The 18,658-nt window shown below is 29.2% G+C and overlaps 1 protein-coding gene across 1 annotated transcript in view; it reads right to left on the minus strand.

The window, feature by feature from the left end:
* Nucleotides 1-827: 827 nt before the first annotated feature.
* The window catches only part of LOC107439907 (Inositol 1,4,5,-trisphosphate receptor), a 100,677-nt gene continuing 82,846 nt past the window's right edge, over nt 828-18,658 (minus strand). Inside the window, 9 exon segments of the mRNA XM_043040886.2 lie at nt 828-2,253; nt 3,434-3,555; nt 5,484-5,645; nt 7,941-8,101; nt 12,682-12,847; nt 15,178-15,350; nt 15,788-15,949; nt 18,023-18,215; nt 18,307-18,471. Of these exon segments, the coding sequence (XP_042896820.1) occupies nt 3,451-3,555; nt 5,484-5,645; nt 7,941-8,101; nt 12,682-12,847; nt 15,178-15,350; nt 15,788-15,949; nt 18,023-18,215; nt 18,307-18,471 (1,287 nt within the window). The 3' untranslated portion in view covers nt 828-2,253; nt 3,434-3,450.

An 18,658-nucleotide genomic window follows, 5' to 3' on the forward strand; every position in this document is an offset into this window, starting at 1 on the left:
ATTTATTTCATTATTACATTTTGATTACTTTCATAAATAAATAGGCTAATGCAACTATAACATTCATTCTTTTAATTAATACTCAGTAGACCTAGGCTTATATAGGTGTTTGTTCTATTTATTGCATATGGTCCACCATTTAGTAAGGCATATAGAAGTCCTTAGGTGTGGAAATCACTTCTTTAAAGGAAGATTTTGAGCATTATACTAAAAACTTGATGGGTAAATTTTTTTTACTAAAAAAAAAGATCATCAAGATAAAATAAAAATTATAAAATAACATATAAATTATTTTTTAATTTTTCAACTCTTTAAGTTCATATTTGAGCACAATTATAAATTTAAAATTTGCCCAGACGAATATCTAGGTAATTAAATTATTGTCTTATAGATTAAGGATTACTCCAGTTTTGGAGAGACAACAAAGTGTGGTACAAATGTAAACATTAATTTTAATTAACGTATATAAAGTCTTTATTAAGTTGCACTTATTTATTTCAGAAAATGTATCGTATTAATTAGTCAAAGAACAAGATTATTTTCTTATAAACCTGTCGACTAAGCTTGATTTTTTACTAGGTTAAAAAAAAAAAAATTTTGTAAGTAATCTTGATCTGTTTTCAAAATTATTATAATTTGTAGAGTAATTTCACTGAGGATTTCAAAATAAATTGTTTAAACTATTATAAGAATTTTTATGAAGTATTAAATCGAAACTCAAACTTTGTTAAATTAAAAATGAAAGCGTTTTGTATTTTATATCACAAAAATGATATAAATATAAAAACAAACTAACACTAGAACAATTTTTCTTTAACATCTACACCAATTGATCATTACATTTTATTGCTTATATAAAGAACATTTAGGCCAATTATGTGCAATTCACACAATGGAGCTTTGATTCCGTTGTTTTAATTCACCTTTGGAAGACTGTGGTATTTTTTTAAAATTTGGCATTTTTGTGTAAAAACATGCTTTTAAAGGCAATTTTAACCTTATATGAATAAGTATACAAGCTATTAAAGTAATTAGCAAAAGTCGATATTTTTCATTATCGTTATTTTGTTTAAAAATGTCATAACATAAAAAAAAGAATCATAATGCTTAAAAGCAAACAAAGTACAACCAAGCTCCATTAATAATAAAATAAATAAGATAAAACTGCTTTTGATTAAAATCCTTAGAAGTTGTATTTGTTTTCAACTACAAGATGTTGAGAATAAAAATTTCATATTTATAAATATTTACATAGTTAAAGAGATCTCAAGTACAAATAACTAGTGAATTTCACATTTACAGGAAAAATATTTTGTAAAAAAATGCAAAAGATGGTAAATAGTTAGAGGTTTGTTTGTAAAGTAATTACAAACACAGCTTTAAGCAGAAACAAAAAAAGAAAGAGCTAAGACTTCTAGTTCTACATGTACTATGAACTTTATAACAACTATGCAACTTAGACTAATTAAGAATATTTGTATTGAAGCGCATACTGAAATATAAAGCTAGAATACTCTAAGTTTTAGATTTTAAAGAAAAGAAGAATTGCAAACTTAATTAAACTTTTTACACTAAAGGAGTCTCAGATCTTATAAAAAAAGCTTGATAAAAATAAAAAGCATTTTAAAAAAATTCAAGAACAACGATATTTTAAACCAATATATATAAAATAAAACAACAAATTCAGAGCATGCCGAAGACATTTTACACTTAGAACAAAGCATGCTATAATGCCAACATAAATAAAATTTTAAACCTTAAAAAAATTTCAAGCACTACTTATATTAAGTATTAAAAATTAGATAAACATATTTATAACGATACATGTAAATATATATAGGTATAATTTATGCAGTATACATACTTTTAGATGGTAAACAATGTAACAACTTGACTAGCAACAGAAGTTATGTACAAAAGAATTTATAAAATATCAATAGAAATTCGAACATCAATTTGAAAGCTTCTATAAAGTAAAAACAGTAACAGGAGTTGAATTTTATTGAATATAAATGTCTGCCGGCAGACTCAAACATATCTTTACACAAATATTGCTTCCCTTTCGTAAAATCCAATTGTTATATACGTGTAAAAATTTCAAAATTCTTTATTCTTAAAACATAACTATACAGTTTTTAAAATCAGTTTCTGGTCCTCATGTATTCAACCACATACACACAGATGCCTTTAACTTACACCTGACTGCCAAAGTAGTGATTTATCCCCAAACAAGTTGAGCATTCTATGGAAGTACTGAAAAATAAAAATGTATCCCAAAATTAAGAACTTTTTTAATACAGTATAACCTCAAAAATCCAAATAGATTTTTTCAATGAGTGAAGTTAAAAACCATGTAGAAATCTTCAGCAGTGATGCACAAAATTAAATGAATTTATGGTAAAATTCTTACAAATTGAGTGTCAAAAAAAAAAAAAAAAGCATGTTCAAATACTAACACAGCCAAACAACAATCCATCGCTACTATATATGGTCTTGTTTTAATAGCTTCGCTATGCCATTCTTTTAATGTTAATAATACCCACTTTTGTAACTAGTTACTCTCCCGAGCAAAGTGATCCAGATGGATATGGTGAACACAACCAGTTCCAACATTTGGGGACGGTCTTGAAGCCTTTAAAACAACAACAGACTTTCTGTATTCAAGCAAACTTGCAGGAAATGAACAGCAATCTGTTACAAATTGTGCTGACAAAAATGTGTTCTAACCATAATTGTCAAATATTTTAAATAAATTAATGTGTTTATTAATATCCTTCGATTGTGTCGTAAATACTTTTGCAGTAAGAACATAACTTTTTATACTTATTGTAGCTTTATTAATTTTCAAGACATTAATTGATATTTTATGTTGATTTAAAAACAACAAGAACTAAAATATTTTCTAGAAATTATTTCTGAAGAAAGGATAGACAAATCTACATGAATTTATGATGAAATCAGCATATCAAAAAAGTTTTGCATACTCAAATGGGTGATTGCAATTAAATAATTAAGGTGAACATGATTTTTTATAAGTGAAAACTTCCTATTCAACAGGACCATGAATCCCCATGATGCTGTTCAATGGTTTTACAGTGGACATCAAATCCACTGTAAAAGTACACCATTGTTACTAGTCCCTAGGTTCGATGCCTCATTGTGGATTACTGAAAGCTGTAAGTTAATCTAAGCTGTGCAGCCGCATATTTGTACCTATATTAAACATGACTACAGATCAAAAAGATTTTTATCAATAGATAGGCGATAAATCAGTGATCAATTTAAAATTTTATTACTCAATTTCAAATTTTTTAAAAATAAATATTCTGTTACCAGAAACAAAGATTCTTCCACATATAGAATATATGGGATTATTAACAAAAAAAAATATTAGAAATTAAAAACTGTATATTACAAAACATAAGATACTTACACTATTTCATAAACTAACTACACAGCAACAGAACTTGAAGTAGAAGTTTGATGGAAAGCTCCAGGAACAGATGGCGCTCCAAGAAGACCTAATCTTTGTTTCTGTTTTCGTTGCTCAGTCATCTGTAAATTTTCAAGCGTTAATTAAAATATTTAATCTCATAAAATGCATATAAAATTAAAATACATCAATCAAACTTTCTAAAAGATATCACGAGAACATGTCACTCAATCAAAACTAGTATAATAAATGGATGTGAAAATGACACATAAATGAGTAGTTTTTTATTTATCTATATGTTCCTCCAGAAATAACAACTCATTTGGGAATAAACAAACAAACTTCTTTTTCCAACCTTTATAGTTATCTTCCAAGAGGATGAGGCACATCTACATTGTGAGTGAACAGAAATTTCCTAGTCAGGGGAAGGTCATAAGTGATTTTGATCAACAGATCCTTCAACCTTATTGCCTTTGGAGTTTTTTGTAGGCTAAATTTAATCCTTTGTGTATAAGGTCAAGATCACCACAGGTGTTCCAGCTGCCCCAGACAACATGCTGTGTACAGTTTTTTATTTAGAGAAGGGTGGCCATTCAAATCAGGTTTCAAATTTCCCTGATTTTTCCAGGTTTTCCTGGTAAAAATCCTAAAAGTTCCAGGTCAAAGTGTTTTTTTTTCCACATAAAGTGTAGGATGGGCACAAGAAAAGTGTCAATATTATAAAGAATTTTACTTTAATGATATTTTATCATCTTTGACTCAGGGGATAGAGCGCTAGCCAGGTCACCTCATGGGAATGAGGTGACCTGGAAAGGTTCTCTATTTTTTAAGAAACCATAGGAGTTTCATGCAGCAATTTAGTTTAACAAGGTTATAATGGACTAAATTTTGATGCAAGCGAAGTATTGCTAAGTTGATAATATTTCAACTGTTTGGCAAGAAATTTTCGTCTAAAAATGGGTATAACAGATGGCAAAATAATTTTAATTAAGAAAATAAGTAAATAATTTAAATTAGTCAAATTAGGAAAAATCAAAGAAAAAATTCCAGCTTTTCATTAAAAATTATTGATTTTTCCAAGTTTTTGTCCAAATTTCCCAGATTTTTCCAGTTTTTTTCCACTATAAAAAAATTCCCAGATAATTCCAGGTTTTCAAGGTGGGTGGCCACCCTGAGAGACAGGGCAGGATTGTTTCCCAGGACAGTTATTTAGATTTAACATCTCTTTGTCCCTAATTTTGTATTATGCTGGAGAGATTCTGTTATGGATGAGTCTTATCTTAAAGAGAGCTCTAAGTTGTCTGGACATTTATTATAGGCAGGCCCAGTAGCAGGATTTACTGGATGAATCAGCAGCACTATCTTCATAAATCTAAATTTGTTTGCGACCTCAACAGTAACAGCCGAAGATTATTGTAAAAATTACACATAAAATCTTTATGTTGTTAAAATTAAAGTTGAATTATATACAATGATTCTAAAACAATTGAACAAATCCCAATGCAGTTAAGCCTGTAATCAAGTAACAGAAAAAAATATTTACTTTTGTTCTTTAGAGTTTTCTCAATTTTGTTCTTTTTAATTTTAATTAGGCACAACTTTAAAGATTTTTTTTTTAAAAAAAAGAGCCCTAGCAATTAACCTCCATTTATTTGTTTGTTTTTAAGGAATAAAAAGTAAACTTAGATGAAAAATAACTGGAGGGTTTCAGCTACACGGCTGGCAGGCATGAGAGAAATTTAAAATCTCCAGTCTGGTTGACTTGTATTGACTCTAAAAATATTATTTCTGCATTCTGATCTTTTGCACGACTTTGTTTAAATTCGTAGCTTTGTTTTGTACATGCTCTTCCCTAACAAGCATATTCAAGAGCTACTACTATAGATGAAATCACATTTCGTTTGCTAGAGCATGTATTTCATTAGCCATGTTAAACTCCGATGAATTGTTAGGGGCATGGGATGAAATTTTGACTAACAATTTGTGTTTGTGTAACTAAAGTTCTTTTTCGTAGAAATGAGTTGTTACTTTCGAATCACCCTGTACTTACTTGATCCTTTAATTCAGCCAACTGATGAGATAATGTAGACACTAATTTCTGAGTATTTTCTAGTTGAACTTGCAAAGTACGAAGTTCATTTTGTTCTCCTTCCGCTTCATCAGCAGCCAGAGACATAGCACGCATTCGTGGAAACCAATCAAGATTACGGTCCTATTATTTGAATTAGAATCAGGAAAGATAAATGAATAAATAAAATGATATGTCATACAATATAAATTTATGCAGTGACTGTGAATATTTTAGAAATAACTCTTCCTACACTGTACCAAAACAATTACTCTAGTAAGGTTTCCTGCTGAACTATAATCAACTTGTCCTATTCATTGCAGTTAATTTAAAAATACGAAAATCTTTATTAAAAATATATAAAAATGAATAGGAGGGTTACCAAAAAGCCATACTAATATTTAGAAACAATCGTCACAAATATTTATCACAAACAATAAAAATAAACATAGAAAGTCTTCTTCAGCAACATTTATAATTTTTTCAAATTATAATTTGCTCTTAAATTTCTTGTTTAATCTATCTACCTTGACAGATGTTGATAGTTTTGAGGGCATTTTAAAAATAAAAGTTTGAGAATAGCTGGTAAGTTTTGACATAATGTGAAAGTAATGATTTTTGTCATTTTCTGATTGCCTTTTGGGATTGTAGTGAAATATATTTGATTTTAAGATAATTTTTAACAATACTTTTTGTCTTCATATTTTAAAGTAAGTTTCCAAATCAAATAAACATTTTGGTACAGAAAAATAGGAAGTTTTCAGGGATTAATTACATTGAAATCATTACCAAATGATTTAACAAATAAAGTATGACAGTGTTTTCAGTACAGCGCGAGAACCTCGCATTAAAAAATGATTACCGCGAGAAATCCGCGCATTCTATAAATCAATTTCAAAATTCGCGAATTTCTCGCATTTTGAAAAAACTTCGCATTACGCTATTTAGAATAAAATCCGTTTCACTTTTCTTCCTGGATCTTTCATTATTTTCAACATCTGTCCCGTTTTATCTATAGCTTCCCTATTTACCAGTATTGTTTAGAACCTTTTCGAACAACAGAACACAACCCTTCCGAACCACGGAACCCCTTTCAGAACACATTTCTCTGCAACCACGTGCTTGCCGTAGATAAGGTTTCCTCATGTAAGACGTTCAAATTTTTTATGCACAGATGTAAGATGGACAAATACCTTGTAAAAGCAAAATCTCAATGATGATGCAGCAAAAATATTCAATGCTTTAAAAAATAGAAGACGTAAAGATGTATTATAAATTACAATTAAAGAAATGATTTTTTCCCCATTCTATTTGTGTTTTTTTAGTTTTTAGAGATCTCACTGAACTTTTTGAAATCTCACCCTGTTTTTGAGAAAGGGTGAGAAATTCTCACCCATTTTTTTTCTATGATGAAAACACTGTATGACTTAAAAGACCGCATTTTATTATGATTAACTTCTTTCAAAGCATAAACAAATATTACAAATTATTTTGCTCTTTTATACATTATAAAAACCTCTAATTCAAAGATCGTAAATGGGCAATTATATTTTCTAAGTTTTAGAGCAATAATAAGTTGTTAACACTTATTTATAAAAGGAAAATAAGAGCAGTGGTGGCTCAGAGGATAGAGCACTCGCCTCCTAATGAGGTGACTACGGTTAAATTCCCAGCGATGGCTGGTCAAAATGAACTCCGCACAGACCACAGTGCTGTTGTAAAATATCCTCTGTGGCAGACGGATCCTGGGTTAGAGTACCCTTGCCGCCAGGCTAACCGTGGAAGGTTTTTGTGGTTTCCTTCTCCATGTTATGCAAATGCGGTTTATTTACATCAAGTAGTTCTCTATAAAGGCAAAATTTCTCACAATACTCAATCCAGGAGTTCCCTTGTCTTCTGAATTCAGTTCAAAATAACAAGGCTAAGTAGAACATTAATAGTCGTAAGCTCATAATTGGGTTGGCTGTTCAACGATGGTTATAAAATGAAAATAGAAGAAAGTTAAATATGAATAAGTATTATTCTTAAGAATTAACTACATAAATGCTTTTCTTATCAACATAATTTTTTCTGTTTATAGAGAAATAAATTACACAATGTGTAGAGTAATATGTGTTCAGTTTAAAGGTTTATATTTTAATTTTATTTCTTTAGAAGAATAGGATCAGTACAATTTATAAGAATAGAGCCCAATTAAGTACAAATATGTTAGAAACTCCGTACAAACATGTTTAAAGGCTGCAAACATTTTCCTTTGTGTTAATAATGATTTCTTTAATAGCTATTTACAAAATTATTCAGGAGTAAAAGTTCTGACTTTACATTGGAATGTTTTTAAGAGTATGATGGTACCTGATAGCAATCATTTCCATTTATTAAATTGTTAAATTTATTAAAAACTGATGCAAAACTTTCCGAGATATTGTAATTAGCAAATACCTTTATCATAGATGCAACATAACTTTCAGGGCCAGTAAACTCTGTTGGATCTTTTACAATTACAAGAACTATGAAATACAAATAATGCCACATATTATGTTCACATCGTATATGCTCTTCAAATGATACTGTTTTATTATCAAATGAAGCTCTATCCAAACCTGTAAATAAAAGGGATGCAAATTAAAGTACTAATTATAAAATAAAAAAACTTATTGACATATTTCAGCTCAACTACAATAAAGTGAATTCTGTAAAAATAATATTTTTGTTTATAAGTAAGAATTAAAAGATTATTTGTAATTGTAAATTGCATATACAATAGAACTCTGATAATTTTACCCCCACAAAACCATGGGTATATTGAAAAATCAAAATCGTTAGATAATGAGGGGCCTATTTAAAATGGTTTTTTCTTCGGTATATAAACATTAAACTATGAGTAGAAGAATCATTATGAGTAATGGCCATAGTAAAATATATATATAAAAAAAAAAATTATTATCAGAATCAACAACACAAAATCATGAAAAAGATTCATTTTTCTTAACTTTTCAATTGTAATTTTCTAGCCACCAAATTTTGGATTAGTCGCCAAAACAGTAATTCGGATAAATCAGCTATAATGACTGTGAAACTTGGAAAGGTGGAATGCTTTTAATGTACTTTGAAATAGATGTCAGATTATTGTTCCACTATACTATACACTTTATAAATGGTACAATTTCCTCAAAAAAAGAAAAAAAAATAGTGATTAAAAAATGCTTCTGCTCCTTTATTAAATTATAATTAATAAAATTTAACAACTCCCGCAGAACTTGCAAATGCAGTTACATAGTATTTATTTTAAATTTACAGGTAAAAATGCCTTTTTACTTAATTGCTGTGGATGGTAACAAACTAAAAATCATTGTTTCTATATTCTAGAGCCATTATTACACTGTATATTCCTTTTTGAAATAATAAGCACTGTTTCTACATTCTAGAGTCCTTATTGCATTGTATATTTCTTTTAAAACAATAAGCACTGTTTATACATTCTAAAATCATTATTGCATTATATGTATCTTTTTAAAATAATCTCAGATTTTTAACAATTATAATAAGGGTTTTTATAAAATTTAAAAATATATTTTAGGTGATTTTTGATTTTTTTTCTTAATTAAAAAAAATAAGCAAAACACATACCCAGGTATTTATTTTTATACCATACACGTTTCATATTTAACATAACTTTTTGAACTAACATTTATAATAAAATTACCTGGTAATGCAGACTATCACACCTTTAGAGTAACTAATTCAATAAAAAACTTACTTCTTAAAAAAACCGCTATATTACATTTTTAATCGGACAAATACAAATCACTGTGCATAATTATTAGATCTTGTGAATACGAATTGCAAGGAGCAGTTTTTAAATCACGTATATATGCCAAAATTTATGCTTGATATTACAAACGCGTGAATGCGAATTGCAATATTAGATTTTAAAGATGCGTGAATATGAATTGCGGCATTAGGTTTTAAACTAGCGTGAATATTAATCGTGATATTTGGTTTTAAAAACATAAAAATCAGAATATTGGATTTTTAAACCATGTGAATATGAATTGCGATGTACGATTTCTAAATCGCATGAATATGAATTGTAACGCATAGCTTTTCAATCAAGTAAATACAAAAATCGATGTTTGATATTAAAAATCGGGTGAATAAGAATAGTAATATTGGTCATCCTGGTACAGTTCTAAATATTCAAAATGGCAAAAATCTTCAAAACCAAAATAATGAAATTGGTGAAATAATCACGAAAGACATAATTGGCAAAATAATGCATGTAAACATCTCGTTAACGGGATTTAGAAAAAGCTTCAAAATTTTGATCGATTATAAGTTTTTGATTCACGGGAGTTCCCGATGAGAGATGGTCTCGAGATCTGCAATATTTGGCAAAAATCGCATGTCTTGCTTCTAGTTTTTAGACCCGGAAGAATGATACGGAAAACCAAAAATTTCGGGGTATCTCTGGAATGCAATCACCCCTGCATACCTTTAGACCAGTGGTTCCCAACCTGGGGGCGATAGAGCTTCTCAAGGGGGCGATAATCCTTAGGGGGGCGACGAGTATTCAAAAGACAAAAATTGCTCATAATATTAATAACTAAAGCTATTTGAGATTGAAATTGAAAATATATATGAAACTTATGGTTCTGGTGTAGACAAAGAATTGTGATAGTTAAGAATAGAAAAAAATTCAAGTGCAGGATCGTTTTCGTCATACGTTTTGGTATCGCAGGCGGAAATCTGATAAGTCACTTTGTTCCTCTGAGCAATAATACTGTTTCCAGGTGTATTGATGAGATGGCCACCGACGTTGAATCAAAACTCATCAAATTTTTGAAAGAAGGTAAATTTGCGTTGCAGATTGATGAATCAAATGTGATAGATAACAAACTGTTTTAGCTCACGTGAGATTCATAAATGAGAGTAAGGATCCTTACTCTCATTTATGAATCCCACGTAAGCAACATTTCCTTGTTATGTAGCAGGTAAACAACATTTCCTCGTTAATCTCGAGATTAACGAGGAAATGCTGTTTACAAGAACTTTGAACACAGACACAAAAGGATCGTCGATTTTTAAATTGGTCAAAGATTATTTTGAGGAAAAGGAAATTCCCCTCACAAATGTAAGTGCTTGTGCAACAGATGGTGCTCCAACCATGTCTGGTTGTCATACTGGGTTTCTGGGTCACCTTAAAAAAGAAGTACCGGAAGTTATCTCACCATTCATTATGTCATTCATCGTCAACTTTTGGCTGCGAAAAATTTGTTATTTCTGGCATCAATAAAATAAAAGCTAATTCTCCTAATAACCGTTTGTTCCGAGAACTTTGCCATGAAAGTGATGAAGATTTCTAATTTCTACTCCTATATACAGCTGTGAGATGGCTTTCAAAAGGAAACTGAGTCGTTTCTTCGAATTGCTGGATTCGGTTACTGAGTTTCTCGACACCACTGATCCTGTTTTAAGTGAGAATTTGAAGCAACCTAAGTTGGAAACTGCGTACCTCACTAATAGTTTTGAAAAAAGGAAGGAAATCAACATAAAACTTCAAGGAAATAAAATGAACATTATCAAGGCTAAGGGAATCATATCTTCATTCATTGCCAAGTTTGATATCTACAAGTCAAACATTGGTCGCAAAGAGCTAATGCAATTTCCAACTCTTGAAAAGTGTTCAATGGCAGATATCAAGATTCTCGAAAAATAAAATCTTAATTTTTACTGATCACCTTGATCAGTTATGGAATCAAGATTTAAAGATTTGATGAAATTTGAAATTCCGGATTGGATTTTCGATCCTTTCTCTTTTGAAGTTGTGGATAAGCTCACTTCCTCTTTGTAGACTGAGATTTTAGATTTGAAGTATGACTGTGAGGCTAAAGTCGTCTTTAAAAAATACGGTTACAAGTTAGCTTTAGTAAAGTTTATGGACACTTATACACAATTGTGGAAACAAACTGAGCCGCTTCTCATCTCGTTCCCGTCAACATATTTAGTGGAGAGAGGATTTAGTTCTGTCTTCCAGCTGCTCACAAAGCAAAGAGATAGATTGGACATTTGCTTCAAAGGGGACCCGCGTTTAAATCTAACGAGCATAAAAAATGATATTCAAGTTTTAACTTGAAATACACCAAACACAGGGCAGTTATTGAAGTGGTAAAAATGTACTTTCTCACTCTTCATTTTTTTCTCAAATTTTAGCTGTTAACGTTTTAACTTTTTCTTGATTACATTAAAATATGAATTTAAAAAAATTTACTTTTGTTTTGATTATTCCGTTTTAAATATCATTTCTTTTTGAAAAAAAAAGATGCACAATTGTTTTTTTAATTAATAAAAATGACAGGATAAATGTGCCTCCTTATTTGCATTACAATTTAAATTAAAATCAAATAACTTAGCATATTTTCAGTGTTTGGTTGCTCACAAGCAGCAATGAATAGTTTTTTGAGCAAAAAGAGAAAGGGGCGATATGTGTCAGCCAACCCCAAGAGGGGGGCGATGGTCCACAAAAAGGTTGGGAACCACTGCTTTAGACTATGCAAGTTTTTTAAGAAAACTATAACAGTCACTCTAAACTTCACTTCTCTCTCAAATGTAATTTGTCATTTGCAAGGTTTTCTTTTTTTGTCTGGTAAAGAGAATTTAGTGTCTTATTTAAATTTTGCTAAACTTTCTCCCCTCTGTGCTTAAGAAATATTTGAATGGCCTTTTACATAATGAAGTGCTTGAATTTTATTTTAATAAGATTTTACTGATTTTTCTATTTTGTTTCACAACATTATCTTAAAATGGAACAATTATATATTTATCAATACATAATTCATTTTCTCTCTATAATGTACATTGTTTTTCAAATGCAATTCACAATTTACCAGAAATTTTTTTCGTTCAGATAATTTTTTGTTTTACTTAAGCATTGTTCAGACTACCCCCTCTTCTAAAGTTTGAAATAATATTTGTATGGCTCTTAACATAAAAGCATTGATTTTCATTTTAATTAACAACATTGTCTTACCAGCAATAATAAAATTTTTATCAAAAAAAGCACTTTTTACAAAATCAAAATTTAAATATTCATTTATTTGTCAAAAAAAAAAATTTTTTTTTTTGAGAAAGACCTGCTTATAATTTAGAAAAACTATTAAAGGGAATTTAACTTCAAACTCACCACAAATAAAACATGTATTTTTAAGAATTTCTTCTTTTTGCTGTTTTTCACTTCTTAAATCAGCAAAAGTATCAATGATCACACCAAAAATTAGATTTAAAACAATAATGATGACCACAAAGAAGAACAACAAATCATATATCACTCTGGCAACAAATAGAGGTTCCTGAAAAAAAGTTTACCATTAAAAAATACCAAATATAGGCTAGTTTATTTAAAAATAAATAATTGTCTCCAAAATTTGGTAGGAATAAAATAGTACAACAAAATATTTAAAATTAAGTATTCAAAACTCCCTTTAAATAACTTTACCTTCAATGAAAACAAAATCTTCTTACTAAGTATTGAGAAGATAACTTTAAGGAAATTTAAGAGAAAAAAAAATCAGAAAACTACAGGGTATCTGCTACATTTTAGATTTTCAAATTCACAACTAATTCCAAGAATTTTTCACGACTTAAAGAAGTTACAGTAGNCTTTCAATATTTCACAAAACATTTTCTTCAATATATCTTGCATAGTAAAACCTAGTTATACATAATTATATAAAGAATCTGTAAAAATATTATAATGCAGTTTTTACTATGCCACTAAATTTACAAATCACGCATTGAAGCCATGTATGCACTACTGCAAAAACAAAACAAAAAAATTGCACATTGAATTCACAAACACAAATGTCACATAAATTTCTATAATCAAACGCTGTTAAATTACCCAAACTAAAGAGCTGTAAAATTTTAGTATTCTGCACAAAATTAAAATAAATAAAATTAAAATAGTTATTTTTTTAAAATATCAATAAGGAGAATTTTAACTATTTTAGTTTCTTCCATTTCATCCAATTTTTTTCATTCTTCCAGTTTTTTAAAGCTTCTTTCCACACAAAATGTCACCCATGGTTTTTAAAAAGCCATGATAACAATGATTACATAGTTAATTACACAGGGTGCATAGCCAAATTTTGAATAAAAAGTTAGAACCTCTTAAGCACTTCTTGAGCACTCATGAAAGATTCTTAAACTCTTCATTTCTAAAAAAAATATAAGGGGATATTTCCTTATCGTTATCTGTAGGGCCAACTACAATCACCAAATCAAAGTGCCAAATAGATTTTGAACTTTAAAAAAACAAGTAGGTGCTTGCCTGGGGGTGGATACGATTCAAGTTGGTCACTTTCTGTGATTTTTCTTATTTTTAGTTTCTCTAAGGCCATTGCTCAATAGCCGCCAAAACTTGGCGATTATTCTGCAACAGATCACGATACAGAAATCTTTCCAAATATGATTAGGATATGTGCATGAGGGTTCGATAAAACATCGATTAACGACACTTTTTGGTCGATCCAGAAAACCGGGAAATTCAGATATCCGGGATAGCGATGGTCCCGAGCATCCCGGATAATTGGTTCTCTACTGTATTATTTTCTCCAACAAAAACACAACGATAAATTTAAAAAAGCATTACAATGACATAAATGATAGGTATAAACAAAACTGCTATACTCTGCATCTTCATGTTTATAGATTTTAAATATAAAAAATAGAGTAAAGATAGAGTTGAAGCAATAAAATAGCTGGAAAAAAATACAAAAGCAAATTTTTTCCTTTTTTCTGCAGATTTACATTCTGAAGATACTTTTCTTGTTCATCGGAAAAGAAAGAAATACTCCTGACTTTTCCGTTCTCATTTAGGAATTTAAAAAATTCGCCAATGACTGGCTTGCTTCCTCTAAAATTTTAAATGGATAAAACAAAAAGTATATATAATAACAAAAATTCTGAAATCACAGAAGTTTAAAAGACAATTCGCTCTAGAAATGATGTTCTTTTTTCTGCATTTTTTGAAAGAACACCATAAATTTTGAAGAACACGATAAAAACATTTTATATTTTAATCAAATATGACTGTGGGTGGGGATTTTGCTACAAATTCAGATATTCGGAAGACCATGAAATTGGGAAGGGGGGGGGATGTGATTCCATTTTAAAAATAAGATTTTTCGACGACCTAAATCCATGACTTTTTACGGTTTTTTAAAAAAATTAGTTAAAATCATGACATTTCATGACAAATTTTGTTCAATACTGAAATTCATGATTTTTCCACTGGATACCCTGACAATACTATTCCAAACTTAAAAATATTACTATGCACTCAAGATATTAAAATCAAATTATGCTATAAACTAAGCCTGATGACCCAAAAAGGGAAATATTACTATGATGACTTTATAGGATGGCACCTGGGTTTATCCACAAAGGTAAACAACTCCTCAGGGGGTCAAGAATTAAAAGTCAAAAATTTTTTTTTTCTAGACAATAACCATTTAAGATGCATAACAAATTTTATAAATACAAACAAATGAATAAAGTATTTACAGACTTAAGTCTAGCAAATATCACAACATTGTTTCTCACTATTCAGTGAAAGTCAATAAGGCTAAAAGAGAAATGTCATTAAACTACTTAATTTATTTAAATAGTTTGAGCTTACCTTTGCGCTGGGTGCTCTAAGAACATCTCCTATGCCACCTCCATTTCGCAAACCTTGATTTAGTGTTGTAACAATACACATTAACAGAGAATCACAGGCTCTTTCTGTAGTAGTGTCATCCTCATCATCTTCTTCTTCAGTTGCATTTTTTAATACTAAAGACATATTCTTTTCTGAAACAAAATAACTTTCCGTCAAACAATGCACAGCAAACAGATTATCTATGTTTTGTGTCTAAATTCAAAAATGTTTTTACTTTAATCGAAAATATATAGTTCAAAACTTAGAAGTTTTACAGCTAGAAATTTTTTTAATAATAATTAAGTGTTAATCTTTAATGTTTGTCAAAATAGTCAGTAATAATGATACTCAAGCAGTATTTGCATGATAATAATGATACTCAAGCAGTAATGATACTCAAGCACACAATGATATTCAAGCAGTATTTAGTTTTACATAAGTATACAAAGGTAAAATTTCTTTTTAACAAAAACAGGAATTCATTTATTTAAGAATGTTAAAAGAGAACTTAGCAAAACAAGTGAGTGATTCTTCTTTCAATTATCCAAATAGTAATAAAAAACACGAGAGTAAATAAATTACCACTTACCGCTTTCATTTAAAGTAGAATTTTCAACAGGAGGACTATACATATTTTCAGGTTTATTAGCACAATTAGAATCCTTTGCATAACAATGTTCATCTTTAGGAATTGGCACTTGGTAAGGCTGGGATGGCATAGATTCAGAATCATCTTCCACACCAATAGCAGCTATTTTAAACAATAAACAACAGTTGAATGCATGATTGCAAACCTCAGCACTATTGAACTGATTTAAAAAGCTTCCTTTGATTAAAATTGAACAAAGATAAACACTTCATGGCAAAATTTTATCAGGCTTTCAGCAACACTATTATTTTGCTTTAAGATACTTTTAATTATAACAATTACTAATTTAAAATAACAGAAACGTTATGTTTACATAAGAAAGTTATAGAATAAAAATGTATAACTGCAAAAGTAATATTTTTTTAATTCTAATGCTATAAGCGATATTCTCACATTTTGAAGGTGGAAAAATGAACTAATTATTTCCTCTTTCAAATTTTGTAAATCATTACACAAATTAAAATTCGTAAATATAAGTTAAACGACAATAAATTAAAAATCGTAAAATCCATGCAGTAAAGATCACGAACCATGTGGATATGACTCAATAAAAAAGGAGATACTCAAACAAGTGTATATAAAATATGGTGTTCTTTAAAGAAAAAAAAAATGAACGAAAGAACATCATTTCTAGAGTGAACTATCTTTTAAACTTTCGCAATTTCTGAATTTCTTTGTATTATTAATTTGAAATTCTAGCTGAAGCCAGCCTTTTTTTAAAAATATCAAATGAGAATAGAAAAACCATGATTTGTTTCCTCTCTGATGCGCAAGAAAAATATCTTTGAAAAAAAAAATTTTTTTCAAAAAATTATGCAGAAAGGAAAACCCAAATTTCCCCCTTTCCAAATGAAAAATCTTTCATTACAAATAAAAGTGTGGGTCCGCATGAGTTACAGTAGCAGTTAAGCCATTAGAGCTATGGGAAGATTAGAGTGCACAATTCAACAATAATCTTTCATCCTGCATTTACTTCTTATGAATTCTTAATCCTTCAACATATTTAAAGGAGATAAATCATAACCTTCACTTGAATGTTTTTGAATAAGTTCCTTTTCAAATATGTACAGCAGATGCAGGGGTCTGTCCAGACATTTTATGAAAGGTCCTGTTTTCGTAAAATAGTGAAAAAATTACTCATAATTTGTGAGTATAAAATAAGCGTTAAGTCACATACTTTCAACCAGGGTCCTGCCTTTGGGAATTTGTGCAAATAGGATCCTGTTGTTGCAAAAATTGCTAAAAACCTTTTCAAGAAGTTTTTAAATTGTAAATAGATACACTGCTACTAAATTAGAGATGCAACATACAAATATTTGGTATTTAACCTATACTGCTTAACACAGAATATTCATTTCGGACAAATAATGGAAACAAAATCACTCAGATTTTTAATAATTTAAAGTGACATATTTTAAATAACACAACTTAGTCATGTACCACTTTTAATGTGTTACGCATTAAGTAAACTTAAAAAATTCCTAAATTTATAATATTTTATTTAAAAAATTGCCAGAAATTAATTGTTATCACATAATAATCTATTAATTAATTTTATGAACAATTAATTGATATGAATCATAAATTGATCAACTATTTATTTACAAAAAAAAACAACTTATCATTTAATATCAATAAGAATGTGCACACGATGTTTGTAAAAGTAGAAATATTTTCTTAGAATACTACATTTTGGAATTTAAACTTAGGGAAACTTGGAAAACTTAGCTCGTTTCGAACCGTCTTTCTTTTTTTCACCCCCGGGAAGGGTTCATTCAATTAACAAAACAATAATGAAGAACAAAACAAATTTGTGAAGAGTCTAATTAAAAGATAAATTATTTTATGAAGGGTCCGTTTTTAAAGAAAGATATCTTGTGAAAGGTCCGTTAATGGACCCAACTTTCTTCTAAACAGACCTCTGACATGCCAAAAAAATGCAAACATTCTTAGAGCGTCTGCAAAGTTAAGTTTCACTCTCTAAATATTATTCTTGTTATAATACTACTACAATTATGTTTTGTACTCTCAAAATATAAAACTAGTAAAAAAAAATATCTTAGAAAAAAAAGTTTTAAGTGTCTTTTTACTTAGGCAGTTATATGCTATATTTTAAAGACCAATGTAAGCTTATATTACACAAAAAAGCTACATTGAAAAATAATGAATAAATACCTGGCAGTTTGGATTGCACATGGCTGTCCACTTCCATGAGAAAATCATCTCGGAAAAACAGATAACCAATAATTGAAAACAGATAAACTAAGATGAGAGCCAAAACAGCTGTTAAAATGATGGAACGGCCATTTCTTGTAACTGATTTAATGACATTTTTCAGGGTTTCCTCCTGATAGACAACATCTAAAAGCTAGAATAAAAACAAATAAATACATAAAACTAAGAAAAAATATATATAAATGTTCAACACATCCACAAATGCTAAAGTAAAAAATACCTACCAGAACACTATAGAAGAAAGGATGAGCACACAGTCCCAATATACAAAATATTAGATAAACCATATGATATAACAGTTCAAAATCTGTAAGTATTTGTCTGAAACTTTTTGTGAATGTCCCATGATTGCCCATGATACTAACCAAATGAACAGCTGTAATTACTACCTATATTTAAAATAATAACAACAATAAGTATTCATCTAAAACACAGACAAATAAGCAGACTGTATTAAAAATATAATAGAATACAGCTGTAGTTACTACCTATATTTAAAATAATAACAACAATAAGTACTTATCTAAAACACAGATAAATAAGCAGACTGTATTAAAAATATAATAGATTACAGCT

This window comes from Parasteatoda tepidariorum, chromosome 4 (genome assembly GCF_043381705.1).
Source record: "Parasteatoda tepidariorum isolate YZ-2023 chromosome 4, CAS_Ptep_4.0, whole genome shotgun sequence".
Classification (NCBI taxonomy): domain Eukaryota; kingdom Metazoa; phylum Arthropoda; class Arachnida; order Araneae; family Theridiidae; genus Parasteatoda; species Parasteatoda tepidariorum.